This window comes from Gopherus evgoodei, chromosome 2, assembly GCF_007399415.2.
Source record: "Gopherus evgoodei ecotype Sinaloan lineage chromosome 2, rGopEvg1_v1.p, whole genome shotgun sequence".
Classification (NCBI taxonomy): Eukaryota; Metazoa; Chordata; order Testudines; family Testudinidae; genus Gopherus; species Gopherus evgoodei.
In genome coordinates this window covers 146,467,979-146,487,146 of record NC_044323.1, presented here as the reverse complement: position 1 = coordinate 146,487,146, position 19,168 = coordinate 146,467,979, and the positions used below count along the sequence as shown (strand labels likewise).

Here is a 19,168-nt window from a genome sequence, read left to right as displayed (position 1 = left end):
GCACTGCTCCCCACCCCCATCTGCATTGTCGCCCCCCCCGGCTGCGTTCTTCCCCCAACCCCCCCCTACACCCGGCTGCATTGTCCCCCGCGACCGACTGCGCTTTGCCATGATCCCCCCGCGCCCCCGGGAGCCTTGGCAGGCGGCGGTCTCTGGGCTCCGCCCGCTTTGTTGGGAGCGCGGGGCGCGGACAGGGGCTGGCTGCGCGGAGCTGTTTGGGGGGCAGCGGCTCAGCGGATCTCGGCTCCCCCGATCCCGCAGGCGGTACCGGCAGGGCCCAGCCCCAAGGGGGTCCCGGAGAGCCTGGGGCTCCGCGAGCCTCTGCCCGAGCCCTGGGCGCGGAGGCGGCTCCATCCGCCGGCGCCGTTAGCCTGCGCAGCCTGGCCGGGGCGGGCTCCGGGATCCAGGCACCGATGAGTGGCAGGGCGGCTCCCGGGCAGGAGCAAGTGGCTCCGGATCCGCGGGGATCGGGCCCAGCAGCGCAGCACAGCGCCCGGGGGAAGGTGCCCTGCTGGGCGTCGTCTGGCCGCGCAGCTCCCGTGGGCTGGATCCGGCACTCAACGGGGCTGGGGTCCCCCTGGTGCCTTGAAAGGCTGGGGGTGACGGGGGCGCGCGCCCCCCTCCGCCTGGGGACAGCCGGGGGAGCGGGCAGCAGCTAGCCGGGGAGCCCTCGTGGGGACGCTAGCTGAGGCTTCCCCCTCTAGGGGCCACCCCCATTCCCAAGGGCCCCCTGCTGGTCCAGCAGTGCGGCCCCCAGTGCTGGCAGGAGAAGGGGGCTGGTGCATTCTGGGTCCATTCCTGGACACCCTCTGACCCAGACTGGGTGCCCCCGGTCCCAGCCGTGGCCATGGCACAGTACTCGGGGCAGCCTCAGGAGCTGCATGCCAACACCTCACACCTGGGGCCAGGTGTGGCTGCTCTGCTGGACAGGAGCAGTGACTTCACCCTGGGCCTGAACATCTTCTCTGGCGCTCTGCATGCTGGGCCTCCCAACCTCTCCCTGATGCCATGTGAGCTGGATCCGCTGGGCTCCCTACCCCTGGACACCGAGGGGCCTGCAGCTTGGGGTAGCCTTCTGGAGCTGGCCCTGTCACTGGTACTGCCTGTGGTGTACGCCCTCATCTGTGGCTGCGGCATCCTGGCCAACGGGCTGGTGATCTCCATCGTGCTGAGCTGCAAGCACAAGCTGGTGTCGGACGTCTACATCCTGAACCTGGCCGTGGCTGACCTGCTCTTCCTGGTGGGGATGCCCTTCATCATCCACCAGCTTGTCCAGGAGCATGGCTGGATATCTGGAGACTTTCTGTGCCGTGCTGTCACCACCCTTGATCTCAACAACCAGTTCAGCAGCATGGCCATTGTCACCTTGCTCTGCGTGGACAGGTACCCACCAGGGCACGCTCTGCAGCACAGCCCTGGCCCCATGGGGTGTCCTGTTTTCCCTTTGGGAAAATATGGTCACTTTACTTCTGGGCAGCTAGTCTCACTCTCACAGCTGCAGTGTTGGCAGCCATGGCACAGGCTGTAGCCTGTAGGATTGGGTCAACCCTGGGCGTGGACAAGCCCCCAAAGGCTGAACTCAGACAGGGCCCGAATGGCTGCAGAGCTGGAATACTGGAGGTGGGTTGAACAGGGCTAGAATAGTGGGAGGGCTTCAGGATAGAGAAAGAACTAGAGGTGGCAGGGCTGGAACTAGAGGGGGCACCGCAAGGCACAAGTGGAGCTGGGGGTGGGGCAGGGTTGAAATGAGGATGGGGGCTGCAGGGCTCCGTGTCATAAACAGATAGCTAAGGGTTAATGTCTCTTTCACCTGAAACACCTGACCAGAGAACCAATCAGGAAACCGGATTTTTTCAACTTTGGGTGGAGGGAATTGTGTGTCTGAGTCTTTTGTCTGTCTGCCTGCTTCCTCTGAGCTTTGGAGAAGTAGTTCTATTTTCTAGTCTTCTGTTTCTAAGTGTAAGGACAAAGAGATCAGATAGTAAGTTCTATGGTTTCTTTTCTTTGGTATTTGCATGAATATAAGTGCTGGAGTGCTTTGATTTGTATTCTTTTTGAATAAGGCTGTTTATTCAATATTCTTTTAAGAAATTGCCCTGTATTGTGTCATCTGAATACAGAGAGACTATTTGTATTTTTTCTTACTTTTTTATATAAAGTTTTCTTTTAAGACCTGTTGGAGTTTTTCTTTACTTCAGGGAAATTAAGTCTGTACTCACCAGGGAATTGGTGGGAGGAAGAAATCAAGGGGAGAGCTGTGTGTTGGATTGCTAGCCTGATTTTGCATTTCCTCTGGGTGAAGAGGAAAGGGCTTTTGTTCCAGGATTGGGAACGGAGAGGGGGAATCACTCTGCGTAGTTTCACAGAGCTTGTGTCTGTGTATCTCTCCAGGAGCACCTGGAGGGGGGAAGGGAATCAGGATTATTTCCCTTTGTTGTGAGACTCAAGGGATTTGGGTCTTGGGGTCCCCAGGGAAGGTTTTTCAGGGGGGACCAGAGTGCCCCAAAACACTCTAATTTTTTGGGTGGTGGCAGCAGGTACCAGGTCCAAGCTGGTAACTAAGCTTGGAGGTTTTCATGCTAACCCCCATATTTTGGACGCTAAGGTCCAGATCTGGGACTAAGGTTATAACATGGTGGCAGCGGTGGGATATAGACAGAATCCAGAAGCCAGTAGGAATATTATATTTTTCTTTTCTCTGCTAAGGGCTTTTTAGCAGAGAGAAACAGTTTGGTTTTAAAAGGGAACCAGAGAGAATTTTTTTTTCTGCTTTCTCTGGCAGTGTGTGCCTTGCATGTTAAGCAAGAAACTGTTAAGGGTCTTTTGTCATGCAATAGCCCTCCCATTAGGAGGCAAGTACCAGCACTTATATGCATGCAAATAAAGTGGTTTTTCTGGTTTCCCTTAATTGAACATTAGCTAGAGAGAGAAAGGGAAAAAAGCACTGTTGCTAGGCAGACTTCAGGAGGCAACAGAGCCTGCAGTTCAAAAGAGAAACACCGGAGGGCACCCCAACACAAGAAAACAGGAACCATGTCTACCAGGACAAAAATGGAGGCCGAAGACCAATTCAAAGAAGCTGAACACAGGCGACAACTGGAAATAAAACAAAAAGAGATGGAGATAAAAGAAAAGGAAGAAAGCATCAAACTGGCAGCCTTCCAAAGAGAACAGGCAGCCCAAGAGGCAGCACACAAAAGAAAACTAGAAGAAGAAGAGGTGGCCCACCGCCGCGAAATGGAAAAACAACAAAAAGAAATGGAAAAACAACAAAAAGAGAATGAAGAGAAGGAAAAACAGAGAAAACATGAACTGGAGATGGCAAAAGCTGGGCTGCATGTGCCAGCCAACCCTAACAACCCGGAGCCAATTATTGCTCCACAGCACAGGAAATTTCCCACCTACAAGGCAGGTGATGACACCGAGGCCTTCTTGGAAAATTTTGAAAGAGCCTGTCTTGGGTACAGCATCCCCGAAGACCAGTACATGGTAGAATTAAGGCCACAGCTCAGTGGACCTTTAGCAGAGGTGGCAGCTGAAATGCCTAAGCCGCAAATGAATGACTATAAACTTTTTCAAACCAAGGCCAGATACAGGATGGGGATAACCCCAGATCATGCCCGTCGGCGCTTCAGAACCCAAAAGTGGAAACCCGAGGTGTCATTTCCCAAACACGCCTACTACATTGCAAAAAACTATGAGGCCTGGTTAACAGGAAACAACATTCAAACCTTGGAAGAACTGAACCTCCTCATACAAATGGAGCAGTTCTTGGATGGTGTTCCTGAAGACATCACACGGTACATACAAGATAGAAATCCCAAAAATATCGCTGAGGCGGGGGAGATTGGAGCCAAATGGATGGAACTGGCAGAAAGCAAGAAAGCTACTGTCAAGGGGAACGATTACCACAGGGGGCACACAGACCATAAACCCTACAACCGAGGACAGCCAAAGACCCCACATACCACCCAAGTAAAGCCACAGATACCCTACCCTTCAACCTCACCAGTCTCCAGTAACTCACCTCGGCCCAGTGACCCATCAGATGGAAGATGCTTTAAGTGTAATGAACTGGGACATATCAAGGCCAACTGTCCCAAGAACACCATGCGAGTGCAATTCATTACACCACCATCACACCAAAGATCCCCAGGCCCAGATGCCTCTCAAATACCCTTGGAGCGAAGGGAAAATTTGAGAGTGGGCGGAAAGAAGGTTACTGCGTGGAGAGACACGGGGGCACAAGTGTCAGCTATCCACCAATCCTTCGTTGACCCCAAATTCATCAACCCAAAGGCCAAAGTTACAATTTACCCCTTCATGTCACAAGCTGTAGACTTGCCTACAGCTCAACTGCCTGTCCAGTACAAAGGCTGGTCAGGAATGTGGACTTTTGCAGTCTATGACAATTATCCTATCCCCATGCTACTGGGGGAAGACTTGGCCAACCAGGTGAGGCAAGCCAAGAGAGTGGGAATGGTTACCCGTAGCCAAACCAGGCAAGCTTCCAGACCCATTCCTGTTCCTGAGCCGTCCACAGAGGCCCCGTCTGTGTTACCAGAGACCCAGACAGAGGCAGTGGACCCGGATTCCATGCCTACCACTGAAACAGCCACAGCATCTCCAGTCTCAGGCCCGGAACTGGAACAGCAACCAGCACCAGCAAGTGCAACCACATCTTCAAACTCAACGCCAGAGGGCGCCAGCGAGCCAGAACTGGCAGAAGCAACCGACAGCCATACCCAAAAGGCTCAGCCAGAGCCTGAAATACCCTCAGGTGCACCAGCAGAGAGCGGTTCACCAGCAACGGAAACAACCCCATCACCTACATCGCTTCCAGAGGGACCAAGCCCAAGTCCACAGTCTGAGGAAGAACTGGTGACCCCAGCCTCAAGGGAACAGTTCCAGGCTGAGCAGGAAGCAGATGACAGCCTTCAGAAAGCTTGGGCGGCGGCACGGAGCACCCCACCGCCTCTCAGCTCTTCTAATCGATCCCGGTTTGTTATAGACCAAGGACTTTTATACAAGGAAATTCTTTCTGGTGGACACCGGGAAGAATGGCAGCCGCAAAAACAGTTGGTGGTTCCAACTAAGTACCGGGGGAAGCTCTTAAGCTTAGCCCATGATCATCCCAGTGGCCATGCTGGGGTGAACAGAACCAAGGACCGGTTGGGGAAGTCCTTCCACTGGGAAGGGATGGGCAAGGATGTTGCCAAGTATGTCCGGTCTTGTGAGGTATGCCAAAGAGTGGGTAAGTCTCAAGACCAGGTCAAGGCCCCTCTCCAGCCACTCCCCATAATTGAGGTCCCATTTCAGCGAGTAGCTGTGGATATTCTGGGCCCTTTCCCAAAAAAGACGCCCAGAGGAAAGCAGTATGTACTGACTTTAGTGGACTTTGCTACCCGATGGCCAGAAGCAGTAGCTCTAGGCAACACCAGGGCTAACACTGTGTGCCTGGCCCTAACAGACATCTTTGCCAGGGTAGGTTGGCCCTCCGACATCCTTACAGATTCAGGGTCTAATTTCCTGGCAGGGACCATGGAAAAACTGTGGGAAACTCATGGGGTGAATCACTTGGTTGCCACCCCGTACCACCATCAAACCAATGGCCTGGTGGAAAGGTTCAATGGAACTTTGGGGGCCATGATACGAAAATTCATCAACGAATTCTCCAATAATTGGGACCTAGTGTTGCAGCAGTTGCTGTTTGCCTACAGGGCTGTACCACATCCCAGTTTAGGGTTTTCACCATTTGAACTTGTGTATGGTCACGAGGTTAAGGGGCCATTACAGTTGGTGAAGCAGCAATGGGAGGGGTTTACGCCTTCTCCAGGAACTAACATTCTGGACTTTGTAAGCAACCTACAAAGCACCCTCCGACACTCTTTAGCCCTTGCTAGAGAGAACCTAAAGGATGCTCAAGAAGAGCAAAAGGCCTGGTATGACAGACATGCCAGAGAAAGTTCCTTCAAGGTAGGAGACCAGGTTATGGTCTTGAAGGCGCAACAGGCCCATAAGATGGAAGCATCATGGGAAGGGCCATTCACGGTCCAAGAGCGCCTGGGAGCTGTGAACTACCTCATAGCATTTCCCAATTCCTCTCTAAAGCCTAAAGTGTACCATGTTAATTCTCTCAAGCCTTTCTATTCCAGAGACTTACAGGTTTGTCAGTTTACAGTCCAGGGAGATGATGCTGAGTGGCCTGACGGTGTCTACTACGACGGGAAAAAAGACGGTGGCGTGGAAGAGGTGAACCTCTCAACCACCCTGGAACGTCTGCAGCGGCAACAAATCAAGGAGCTGTGCACTAGCTTCGCCCCATTGTTCTCAGCCACCCCAGGACGGACTGAACGGGCATACCACTCCATTGATACCGGTAATGCTCACCCAATCAGAACCCCACCCTACCGGGTGTCTCCTCATGCCCAAGCTGCTATAGAACGGGAGATCCAGAACATGCTACAGATGGGTATAATCCGCCCATCTACCAGTGCATGGGCATCTCCAGTGGTTCTGGTACCCAAACCAGATGGAGAAATACGCTTTTGCGTGGACTACCGTAAGCTAAATGCTGTAACTCGTCCGGACAACTATCCAATGCCACGTACCGATGAGCTATTGGAGAAGTTGGGACGTGCCCAGTTCATCTCTACAATAGACTTAACCAAGGGGTACTGGCAAGTACCGCTAGATGAACCTGCCAAGGAGAGGTCAGCATTCGTCACCCATGCGGGGGTGTATGAATTCAATGTCCTTCCTTTCGGCCTTCGAAATGCACCCGCCACCTTCCAGAGGCTGGTAGACGGTCTACTAGCTGGACTGGGAGAATTTGCAGTTGCCTACCTCGATGATGTGGCCATTTTTTCAGACTCCTGGCCCGAACACCTACTCCACCTGGAAAAGGTCTTTGAGCGCATCAGGCAGGCAGGACTAACTGTTAAGGCCAAAAAGTGTCAAATAGGCCAAAACAGAGTGACTTACCTGGGGCACCAGGTGGGTCGAGGAACCATAAACCCCCTACAGGCCAAAGTGGATGCTATCCAAAAGTGGCCTGTCCCAAGGTCAAAGAAACAGGTCATATCCTTCTTAGGCTTGGCCGGATACTACAGGCGATTTGTACCACACTACAGCCAAATCGCTGCCCCATTGACCGACCTGACCAAAAAGACCCAGCCAAATGCCGTTAAGTGGACTGATGAGTGTCAAAAAGCCTTTACCCAGCTTAAGGCAACGCTCATGTCTGACCCTGTGCTCAGGGCCCCGGACTTTGACAAGCCATTCCTAGTAACCACGGATGCATCTGAGCGTGGTATAGGAGCAGTGCTCATGCAGGAAGCAACAGATCACAACTTCCATCCTGTCGTGTTTCTCAGCAAGAAACTGTCTGAGAGGGAAAGTCACTGGTCAGACAGTGAAAAGGAATGCTATGCCATTGTGTACGCCCTGGAAAAGCTACGCCCATATGTTTGGGGACGGCGGTTCCAACTACAAACTGACCATGCTGCACTAAAGTGGCTTCATACTGCCAAGGGGAACAACAAGAAACTTCTTCGTTGGAGTTTAGCTCTCCAAGATTTTGATTTTGAAATTCAACACATCACAGGAGCTTCTAACAAAGTTGCTGATGCACTCTCCTGTGAGAGTTTCCCAGAATCCAGTAGTTAAAAAGTGTTCTTAACATGTAAAAGTCTGTTAGTTATATACTTAGTAGTATATGTAAAGGTGCATGTGTTGTATTAATCTGTTTATTTTCAAGTTCTAGAAGGAAATTGCCGCCAGTGAGCTTCCCCACTGTCTGCAATTTGGGGGGCGTGTCATAAACAGATAGCTAAGGGTTAATGTCTCTTTCACCTGAAACACCTGACCAGAGAACCAATCAGGAAACCGGATTTTTTTCAACTTTGGGTGGAGGGAATTGTGTGTCTGAGTCTTTTGTCTGTCTGCCTGCTTCCTCTGAGCTTTGGAGAAGTAGTTCTATTTTCTAGTCTTCTGTTTCTAAGTGTAAGGACAAAGAGATCAGATAGTAAGTTCTATGGTTTCTTTTCTTTGGTATTTGCATGAATATAAGTGCTGGAGTGCTTTGATTTGTATTCTTTTTGAATAAGGCTGTTTATTCAATATTCTTTTAAGAAATTGCCCTGTATTGTGTCATCTGAATACAGAGAGACTATTTGTATTTTTTCTTACTTTTTTATATAAAGTTTTCTTTTAAGACCTGTTGGAGTTTTTCTTTACTTCAGGGAAATTAAGTCTGTACTCACCAGGGAATTGGTGGGAGGAAGAAATCAAGGGGAGAGCTGTGTGTTGGATTGCTAGCCTGATTTTGCATTTCCTCTGGGTGAAGAGGAAAGGGCTTTTGTTCCAGGATTGGGAACGGAGAGGGGGAATCACTCTGCGTAGTTTCACAGAGCTTGTGTCTGTGTATCTCTCCGGGAGCACCTGGAGGGGGGAAGGGAATCAGGATTATTTCCCTTTGTTGTGAGACTCAAGGGATTTGGGTCTTGGGGTCCCCAGGGAAGGTTTTTCAGGGGGGACCAGAGTGCCCCAAAACACTCTAATTTTTTGGGTGGTGGCAGCAGGTACCAGGTCCAAGCTGGTAACTAAGCTTGGAGGTTTTCATGCTAACCCCCATATTTTGGACGCTAAGGTCCAGATCTGGGACTAAGGTTATAACAGGGCTGCAGGGCTCCGGTGGAGGTGGGGGTGTGGCAGGGCAGAAAGGGGTGAAATTGAGCCCCAGCAAGCCCCCCTGCCCAGCCCTCTCAGAGAGTGTTGAACTGGTGTAGGGGGTCTGCACCCCCTGCTCAGGGCCTGTGTGTAGGGACCTCCTGCATCAGCGCTTGAGTCATTGTTTCTTGGCCTCTCCAAGCTCGGGCAGCTGGGAACTCTGTCCCCTCTTTGAGACAAGGGGCTCAACAGCTGTCTAATCCCCAGCCCCATTGTCACCCCTAGATCTCCCTGCCTCACCCCCCCATCCTGCCCCGTGCCCCTCCCAATGGCCACTCTCTCCCCAGGTACGTGGCAGTGGTGTACTCATCCACAGTGGGCCAGAAGCGGACGCTGTGCTGCACGTCCCTGATCAATGCCGGCGTGTGGGCCAGCAGCCTGGTGATGGCCACGCCAGCCATGCTGTACGCCCGGGTGCAGCGGGACAACCAGACAGAGCTGTGCCTCATGGATCTGCCAGGCCCCAGTAGCCTGTACTGGTACACGCTCTACCAGTCACTGGCGGCCTTCCTCCTGCCATTGCTGGTGATCACAGTTCTGTACTCCCTCACTCTGCACCACCTGTTCCGGACCATGCACCAGGCACAGCGATGCTGCTCGGCCCGCAGCCGGCGAGTCACCCGCATGGCGCTCACCATCATCACTGCCTTCCTCATCTGCTGGACACCCTTCCACGTGGTGCAGCTGGTCAACCTGACGGCCACCCCCTCCACTGCCTCCTTCTACCTGAACCAGCTCACCATCTGCCTCAGCTATGCCCATAGCTGCATCAGCCCCGTCCTCGTCCTCTTCTGCACCGAGTTCTTCTGCGAGCGGATGGCCTACTCTAGGTGCGGGCAGGGCACAGGCTGCTGGAGACGGGGCTTAATCAAGAGATCAGGGTGCGGGGGAGATGATGCTGCAAGTGTGCTCATGGTTCTGTCAGGCCTCCCTACAGGCTGGGGCAGGAATTGATGTCTCTCCCCACCTACTTCTCCTGGGGGAGGGATAGCTCAGTGGTTTGAGCATTGGCCTGCTAAACCCATGGTTATGAGCTCAATCCTTGAGGGGGCCAGTTAAGGATCTGGGGCAAAAATCTGCCTGGAGATTGGTCCTGTTTTGAGCAGGGTGTTGGACTAAATGACTTCCTGAGGTCCCTTCCAACCCTGATATTCTATGATTTAACCCCTGTCTCCAGCCACCCTTCCTGGGCAACCCCCCCAATCCAGCTTTGCCCCACCCTAGTGCAGAGATAGGGCTCTGTGTCCTGCGCCTGGCCTTGAAGGTGCTCTGTGGGTGGGGTGAGCCCAGCCCTGTGTTACTGGCCAAGTCAGGCACAGAACCTACATCTCTGCAATCCAGATTCCTGGAGGGACAGCCTGTATTCACTCCCCTCAGGAAGCTGCTGTGATTCCTGGATCTTTGCTGGGGATGATCAAAAGCCAGGCAGCTCCTTAGTATGCACCCCTGATGCCCTCTACCTCCTGTTCTAGTCCTCACATCTGGCCAAAGCCCAGCTCCCACTCCAGGTGTGAGCAGGGACACCGAGAGTGGGTTCAGGCCCCAGTGAAAAATTTTTTTTGGGCAGACCAGCTAAACAGGGCCAACGGGGGGCGGGGGGGAAGCTGGGCCCCAGGCCCCCTTCCGGACCACCAGGCCTCGGTAATTTGTACCAGCTTCCCCCCCTCGTCAGCCCTGGGTGTGAGTGCATCCTGATGAGTGAGCCCAGGATCAGGCCCCACTCCCAGTGTGGGCAATGAGCGCAGAGGTCGGGCCTTGTTCCAGGGCTGGGTGGTGAGCCCGGGGGGGTCAGGTCCATCCCTCACTTAGGGCTTTTGAAGTTTCACTCCAATCCCCCAAGTCTGGAGAATTGCCCTTGTCTGGGAGCTGCCCCGACCTCATAGACTCATAGACTCATAGGTCAGAAGGGACCAACATGATCATCTAGTCTGACCTCCTGCACAAGGCAGGCCACAGAACCCCACCCATCCACTTTTATAACAACCCCTAACCCAGGACTGAGTTATTGAAATCCTCAAAATTGGTTTGAAGACCTCAAGCTGCAGAGAATCCACCAGCAAGTGACCCATGCCCCACGCTGCAGGGGAAGGCGAAAAACCTCCAGGGCCCCTGCCAATCCACCCTGGAGGAAAATTCCCTCCCGACCCCAAATATGGCCATCAGCTAAACCCTGAGCATGTGGGCAAGACTCACCAGCCAGCACCCAAGAAGGAATTCTCTGCAGTAACTTAGTTCCCATCCCATCCAACATCTCCCCGCAGACCATTGAGCAGACCTATCTGGTGATAATCCAAGATCAATTGCCCAAATTAAACTATCCTAGCATATCATCCCCTCCATATACTGATCAAGCTTAGTCTTAAAGCCAGATAAGTCTTTTGCCCCCACTAGTTCCCTCGGAAGGCTATTCCAGAACTTCACTCCCCTAATGGTTAGAAACCTTCGTCTAATTTCAAGTCTAAACTTCCTAATATCCAGTTTGTACCCATTCGTCTTTGTGCCTACATTAGTAGTAAACTTAAATAATTCCTCTCCCTCCCTAACGTTAACCCCCCTGATATATTTATATAGAGCAAGCATATCCCCCCGCAGCCTTCTTTTGGCCAGGCTAAACAATCCAAGCTCTTTGAGTCTCCTTTCATAAGGCAGGTTTTCCATTCCTCGGATCATCCTAGTAGCCCGACTCTGGACCTGTTCCAGTTTGAATTCATCCTTCTTGAACATGGGACACCAGAACTGCACACAATATTCCAGATGGGGTCTCACCAGCGCCTTATATAACGGTACTAGCACCTCCTTATCCTTGCTGGAAATACCTCGCCTGATGCATCCTAAAATCACATTTGCTTTTATAACAGCCGTATCACATTGGCAGCTCATAGTCATCCTGCTATCAACCAATACCCCAAGGTATCAAACAACCCAGGAAACTACAGACCAGTTAGTTTAACTTCTGTGCCAGGGAAGATAATGGAGCAGGTAATCAAAGAAATCATCTGCAAACACTTGGAAGGTGGTAAGGTGATAGGGAATAGCCAGCATGGATTTGTAAAGAACAAATCGTGTCAAACTAATCTGATAACGTTCTTTGATAGGATAACGAGCCTTGTGGATAAGGGAGAAGCAGTGGATGTGATATACCTAGACTTTAGTAAGGCATTTGATACAGTTTCGCATGATATCCTTATAGATAAGCTAGGAAAGTACAATTTAGATGGGGCTACTATAAGGTGGGTGCATAACTGGCTGGATAACCGTACTCAGAGAGTAGTTGTTAATGGCTCCCAATCCTGCTGGAAAGGTATAACAAGTGGGGTTCCGCAGGGGTCTGTTTTGGGACCGGTTCTGTTCAATATCTTCATCAACGATTTAGATGTTGGCATAGAAAGTACGCTTATTAAGTTTGCGGACGATACCAAACTGGGAGGGATTGCAACTGCTCTGGAGGACAGAGTCAAAATTCAAAATGATCTGGACAAATTGGAGAAATGGTCTGAGGTAAACAGGATGAAGTTCAATAAAGATAAATGCAAAGTGCTCCACTTAGGAAGGAACAATCAGTTTCACACATACAGAATGGGAAGAGACTGTCTAGGAAGGAGTATGGCAGAAAGAGATCTAGGGGTCATAGTGGACCACAAGCTTAATATGAGTCAACAGTGTGATACTGTTGCAAAAAAAGCAAACATGATCCTGGGATGCATTAACAGGTGTGTTGTAAACAAGACACGAGAAGTCATTCTTCCGCTTTACTCTGCGCTGGTTAGGCCTCAACTGGAGTATTGTGTCCAGTTCTGGGCACCGCATTTCAAGAAAGATGTGGAGAAATTGGAGAGGGTCCAGAGAAGAGCAACAAGAATGATTAAAGGTCTTGAGAACATGACCTATGAAGGAAGGCTGAAGGAATTGGGTTTGTTTAGTTTGGAAAAGAGAAGACTGAGAGGGGATATGATAGCAGTTTTCAGGTATCTAAAAGGGTGTCATCAGGAGGAGGGAGAAAACTTGTTCACCTTAGCCTCCAATGACAGAACAAGAAGCAATGGGCTTAAACTGCAGCAAGGGAGATTTAGGTTGGACATTAGGAAAAAGTTCCTAACTGTCAGGGTAGTTAAACACTGGAATAGATTGCCTAGGGAAGTTGTGGAATCTCCATCGCTGGAGATATTTAAGAGTAGGTTAGATAAATGTCTATCAGGGATGGTCTAGACAGTATTTGGTCCTGCCATGAGGGCAGGGGACTGGACTCGATGACCTCTCGAGGTCCCTTCCAGTCCTAGAGTCTATGAGTCTATAAGGTCCTTCTCCTCCTCTGTCACTTCCAACTGATGCGTCCCCAACATATAGCTAAAATTCTTATTATTAATCCCTAAGTGCATGACCTTGCACTTTTCACTATTGTATTTCATCCTATTACTATTACTCCAGTTTACAAGGTGGTCCAGATCTTCCTGAATAGTATCCCTGTCCTTCTCTGTGTTAGCAATACCCCCCAGCTTTGTGTCATCCGCAAACTTTATTAGCACATTCCCGCTCTTTGTGCCAAGGTCAGTAATAAAAAGGTTAAATAAGATCGGTCCCAAAACCGATCCTTGAGGGACTCCACTAGTGACCTCCTTCCAGCCTGACAGTTCACCCTTCAATACGACCCGCTGGAGTCTCCCCTTTAACCAGTTCCTTATCCACCTCTGATCCCAGGCCTCCTTTTGCCCTCCCCTGTGTCAGCAGCCTATGGAAGACCCTGAGATCTGTCCCGTCCCCTTGCTGACCTGCCCCCAAACTCCCCAGCCCTCGTGGGTTCTGCTCCCCATTGACTCTGATTCCTTTGCCCAGTTCTTCCCCCATCAGAGTCCCCCTCTCTGCTCCTGCATCCACCCCTCCCTTCTGCCCCAAATCCCCCTTTCCCTACAGATAGTGCCCAGCTCCACCACTCCACCATCCCTGGAATGACACCCACACACACTTGCTGCCTCTCCTGGCCCAAGCCACCAGTACCTCCAGCTCAGTGTCTCCCCAGTGCCTTCCTTGGCCTGCACCCCCATGCCCAGCCATTGGTGAGGTCACAGTTCACCTGCTCCTGCCATCTCCCCCACAGTCTGTCCCTTCCCTGCCTGTACCCTGGCTGGGGCAGGACTCCATTGTGGGTGGGTTTGCAAAGCGGGTGTATGTGGCGCTAGCTGCAAAGTAACCTCAATCTCCCCTGTCCTCTCTGCTCCCCAGGCACGTCTAGTGCCAGCCTGCTCTGTCCTTTCACACCTGGCACATGAGGCTGCACCTGGGCAGCTCCTGCTAGCTGCCACATCTCAGCAGAGCCAGCAGCCAGAGCTCAGGGTCTGGACAGGGACCCGAGCCCAGGGGATCGCTCTGCCCTCATGGTACCTGAGGGCAGGGGCGGCTCCAGGCCCCAGCATGCCAAGCACCTGTTTGGGGCGGAATGCTGCAGGGGGCACTCTGCCGGTTGCTAGGAGGGCGGCAGGCAGGCAGGCTTTGGCAGCATGTCTGTGGAGTGTCCGCTGGTCCCGTGGGAGGTCTACCGGAGCCCAGCTGGTCCCGTGGGAGGTCTACCGGAGCCATGGGACTGGCGACCGGCAGAGTGCCCCCAGCGGCATGCCGCTGTGCTTGGGGCGGCGAAATGTCTAGAGCTGCCCCTGCCTGAGGGATTGGGGTAATGGGGATTTGGGTTTCCTCCCACAGAGCCCTGCTGGTCCATGGGCTCCCATTTCATGAACCCCACATGTCCAGCTGGAGCAAATGTAGGGATTGGGGGTGAACCCAGCTCCTGGGCAGAGTTCAGCCAGGATTGCACATCCCACTATAGCTCTCAGCCCCTTCTAACCAGGCAATTGGGGTCCCTCATGCCAGGGTCTGCTGCCTGCTGTGCTTCTCCCTGTTGTCGGTACCCTGCATAACAGCCCCCTCCTGCATAGAAAGCTTGCTTGCCAGGACCAGCTGGAGTAGGAACGGCTGTTAACTCCCCCCATGCCCCCCCATGGGCCCATTGGTGCCACAAAGGGCCAGGAGCATAACCTTGGGTGCAAGGGGCAGCACCGCTTCTTGTATCAAGCAAAAAAATCTGACCTTCCCCTGCCCCCAGGCTGGTGAGATCCTTCCCCTCCCAACCAGACCCCTTCTCTGCCCATGCACTGTCGCCACCCCATTCTTGGACACTCGTCTTCCTGCTGTGTTGCCTGAGCCCTGATGCCAAGCCATGCCCATGCCATACATGCAGCTTGGGTATTGGCACACCCTCTGCCTAGTGAGATGCTCTTAGTGGCATTAGTTGCTGGGGCTGGGCTCTAGGGAGATCCTTAGTTTCTGGCCTGGGCCTTTTGCATCCTGGCTGCCCATGTGAGAGTGACTGTGTCCCCCTCTCCGCAGGTACTACAGATTCATCACCAGGTGGAGGGCGCTGCATGCAGACACTGCCCTGCCCAGCCAGAAGCTCACCTCTACCGTCTACAGCCCACAAGTGGGCAATGCCATGGCCCAGCGCTGCCGGCGCCCCTTCGGCACCAAGCAGCTGCCATGTTCCATGACCGAGGCCAGTGTCACCATCAATGGGCAGGAGGAGCAAAGTGCCGTCTAGAAGCTTCCGTGCTACCAGAGTACTGACTTCAGTTGGAGCCCACGGATGGCCCCCACTGCTGCAGCATGACTTGGCAGGCGTGGGGACAGAACTTTGGTGATGCCAGGCCAAGGCAACATGCCAGGAGCCTCAGCCGTGGCTTAGATGGGACTTTTCACCTCCACATAGGACAGTGCAGATTCCCACCCCTGAGGCCGGTGGGAAGAGCCAGTCTAGCTCAACCACCAGATACGGACTTGATGCGGGAATTGCTGGGTGAGGTTCTCTAGCCCAGGTTATGCAAGCGGTCAGACTGCATGGTCGCAATGGTACCTCCTGGCCTTACAGTTGACAGATCTATGAATCAGGGAGTCTGGGCAGGAAATGGCAGTGATAGAAGAGACTTTAATAAAGCAAAAAGAACGCACTGGGGTGGAGCCTGTCTGTCACCCTCACCCCCACCCCACCAGGAGGGGTGACAACTTAAATGTATTCCTCAATTTAAAAAACATAATAAGAGAATCAAAAAATTGCCACGGTGGTTAAACAACAAAGTAAAAGAAGCAGTGCGAGGCAAAAAGGCATCCTTTAAAAAGTGGAAGTTAAATTCTAGTGAGGAAATTGAGGTGTCATTAGAGGAGATTTTGGAAAAAATTGATAAACTAAACAGTGATAAATCTCCAGGATCTGATGGTATTCATCCAAGAGTTCTGAAGGAACTCAAATGTGAAATTGCAGGACTACTAACTGTCATCTGTAACCTATCATTTAAATCAGCTTCTGTACCAAATGACTGAAGGATAGCTAATGTGATGCCAATTTTTAAAAAGGGCTCCAGAGGTGACCCTGGCAACTACAGACCAGTAAGCCTCACTTCAGTACCAGGCAAACTGGTTGAAACTATTGTAAAGAACAAAATGTTCAGACACATAGATGAACATAATTTGTTGGGAGATAGTCAACATGGTTTTTGTAAAGGGAAATCATGCCTCATCAATCTACTAGAATTCTTTGAGGAGGACAAGCAGCATGCGGCCAAAGGAGATCCAGTGGACATCATGTATTTAGATTTTCAGAAAGCCTTTGACAAGGTCCCTCACCAAAGGCTCTCATGCAATGTGAGCTGTCATGGGAAAAGAAGGAAGGTTCTCTCATGGGTTGGTAACTGGTTAAAAGACAGGAAACAAAGGGTAGGAATAAATGATCAGTTTCCAGAATGGAGAGAGGTGAATCATGGTGTCCCCCAGGGATCTGTACTGGGCCCAGTTCTATTTAACATATTCATAAATGATCTGGAAAAAGGGGTAAACAGTGAGGTGGCAAAATTTGCAGATGATTCAAAACTACTCAAGATAGTTATGTCCCAGGCAGACTGCAATGAGCTACAAAAGGATCTCACAAAACTGGGTGACTGGGCAACAAAATGGCAGATGAAATTTAATGTTGATAAATGCAAAGTAATGCACATTGGAAAACATAATCCTAACTATATATGTACAATTATTGGGTCTAAATTAGCTGTTACCACTCAAGAGAGGGATCTCGGAGTCATTGTGGAGAGTTCTCTGAAATCATCCACTCAATGTGCAGCGGCAGTCTAAATATGCCCACACCTTGAATACTGCATGCAGATATGGTCACCCCAACTCAAAAAAGATATATTGGAATTGGAGAAGGTTCAGAAAAGGGCAACAAAAATGATCAGGGGTATAGAACAGCTTCCATATGAAGAGAGATTAATAAGACTGGGACTTTTCAGCTTGGAAAAGAGGTGACTAAGGGTGGGATATGATAGAGGTCTATAAAATCATGAGTGGTCTAGAGAAAGTAAATAAGGAAGTGTTATTTATTTCTTCTCATAATACAAGAACAAGGGGCCACCAAATGAAATTCATAGGTAGCAGGTTTAAAACAAAAAGTATTTTTTCATGCAACGCACTGTCAACCTCTGGAACTCTTTGCCAGAGGGTGTTGTGAAGGCCGATACTATAACTAGGTTCAAAAGGGAGCTAGACAGATTCATGGAAGATAGGTTCATCAATGGCTATTAGCCAGGATGGGCTGGAATGGTGTCTCTAGCCTCTGTTTGCTAGAAGCTGGGATTGGGTGACAAGGCATGGATCACTTGATGATTACCTGTTCTGTTCATTCCCTCTGGGGCACCTGGAATTGGCCACTGTCAGAGGACAGGATACTGGGCTTGATGGACCTTTGGTCTGACTCAGTATGGCCGTTCTTATGTTCTTATACCTGTAGCATGCAACACTCAGCCACTGCACACCACACGAGCACACAGCACCTGCACTCGGGCATACTCCACATATCCTCCCCCCATGCATAATTCCTCCACTGTGCATAGACACTGCACACCCAAACACCTGCACCGATACTCACATGGGTATGCCCTCCTCCATGTACCATGCCAGTGCACACCCACATGCTATCCCTGTGCACACATAGCCTGAGCAAATGGTCATACTTAGCCCCCAAATTTAGGTTCAGCAGAAACAGATTGGAATTTAAAATAGCCCAATTGACCCAAATAGTCCTTGCCCTGATTGCAACCCAAACGTCACAGCAGGGGCTGGAGCATGAGAGCGCCAAAGTGAAACTGACGAGAAGCCAAATGGAAACTGACCGGGCTGGTGTTGACCTGGGGCTGGGGATCATACACTATAAAACCCATTTGTGTGCTGTCATCGCTGGGCAATTAACAAATCAGGGCCTGAACTGCCCTTTCCCCTGCTTTGGCCAGCCAATGGGGGAAGCAGAGGAGAATCCTGGTGCTGTCCCTTTAAATTCATGCCCCTGTTGGATTTGCCTTGGTGCATTTCATGTCACAGGGGCCGTTGCCTGTATGGGGATTTGCCCCTTCATGCCTCAGGTCCCCCCAAACAGCCCTTCAGACAGAGCCCCCTCCTGTGAGCCAGCTGATTCTAACCCCCTCACAGGTCCCAGTCGATCCTGAGCTGAACTGTGAGGGACAGACAGAGCCATTCGGGGAGCCCAGGGCTGGGCTAGCAGGGGCTGCAGGATGGGACTGAGGGGCACCGGTAGAGCTTTGGGGGAGGAGCCATGGGTTGCCTGGCAGGGGGCTGCGAGTCGGGAGTGAGGGGCACCAGCAGAGCTTGCGGGGAGCCCAGGGCTGGGCTAGCAGGGGGTTGCGGGTTGGGAGTGAGAAACACCAGCAGAACTGGGGGGGGGGGAGAGGGGGAAGGGCTAGGCTATCAGGGAGCTTCGGGTCGGGTGTGAGGGGCACTGGCAGAGCTGGAAGAAGCTCAGGGCTGGGCTAGTCGGGGCTGAGAGTCAGGAGTAAGGGGCACCAGCAGACATTGGCACTGACCCCAGTGTTCAGTCTAAGCCAAGATGTTGGAGATTCTTTGTCTTTGCCCAAGCCCACTGTGGCCTGGCACATCCCCCCCCACACCCCGAGGTGGTGGGGGGCTGGGAAGGGCCCTGCACAGAAGTTAAATGTTGGTGGCTGGCAAAGGCCAGGTGCATGCGGGCGTGGCTACCAGGGCTGCCCCATGGTGGCAGTGCTGGCATCTGCGCCCACAGGGACCTGACCTTTCCCAGCTGTTTAACTTCTGTGCCAGGCCCTTCCCAGCCCCCTGCCTCAGCAAGATCCACCCTCACCCCTCCAGGCCCCCCCACTGGTCCAGGTTGTTATAATTAGAGTGCCACAGAAGATGGGGGAGCAGGGCTGGGGAAGGAGAAACCGCAAAGATTACTGGCAGGACTGACTTGGGCAGGAGTGGAGCATGGGTGAGCGAGGGAAGGGATGGGTGGGGGGATGGGTGCATGTGGAGCTAGATGGTGGCTGGGCTGGTCCAGGGGGGCAGCGAAGGGGATCTAGAGCCTTTCTCAGTTCCAGTC

The 19,168-nt window shown here is 52.0% G+C and overlaps 1 protein-coding gene across 1 annotated transcript; it reads left to right on the top strand.

Moving 5' to 3' along the window:
* Positions 1–847: 847 nt before the first annotated feature.
* LOC115645098 (melanin-concentrating hormone receptor 2-like) lies at positions 848–15,313 on the top strand. The gene is made up of 3 exons (XM_030549499.1): positions 848–1,383; positions 9,018–9,560; positions 15,106–15,313. Exons 1-3 carry the CDS (start codon positions 848–850, stop codon positions 15,311–15,313), a joined length of 1,287 nt encoding a protein of 428 aa, XP_030405359.1.
* Positions 15,314–19,168: the final 3,855 nt, after the last annotated feature.

What these genes read in the sequence shown, in the direction of transcription:
- LOC115645098 (XM_030549499.1), top strand. Translation starts at nt 848, where the DNA reads ATGGCACAGTACTCGGGGCAGCCTCAGGAGCTGCATGCCAACACCTCA. An exon ending in ACCTTGCTCTGCGTGGACAG is followed by an intron (nt 1,384 to 9,017) that starts GTACCCACCAGG and finishes CTCTCTCCCCAG; the next exon opens with GTACGTGGCAGTGGTGTACT. An exon ending in GAGCGGATGGCCTACTCTAG is followed by an intron (nt 9,561 to 15,105) that starts GTGCGGGCAGGG and finishes CCCTCTCCGCAG; the next exon opens with GTACTACAGATTCATCACCA.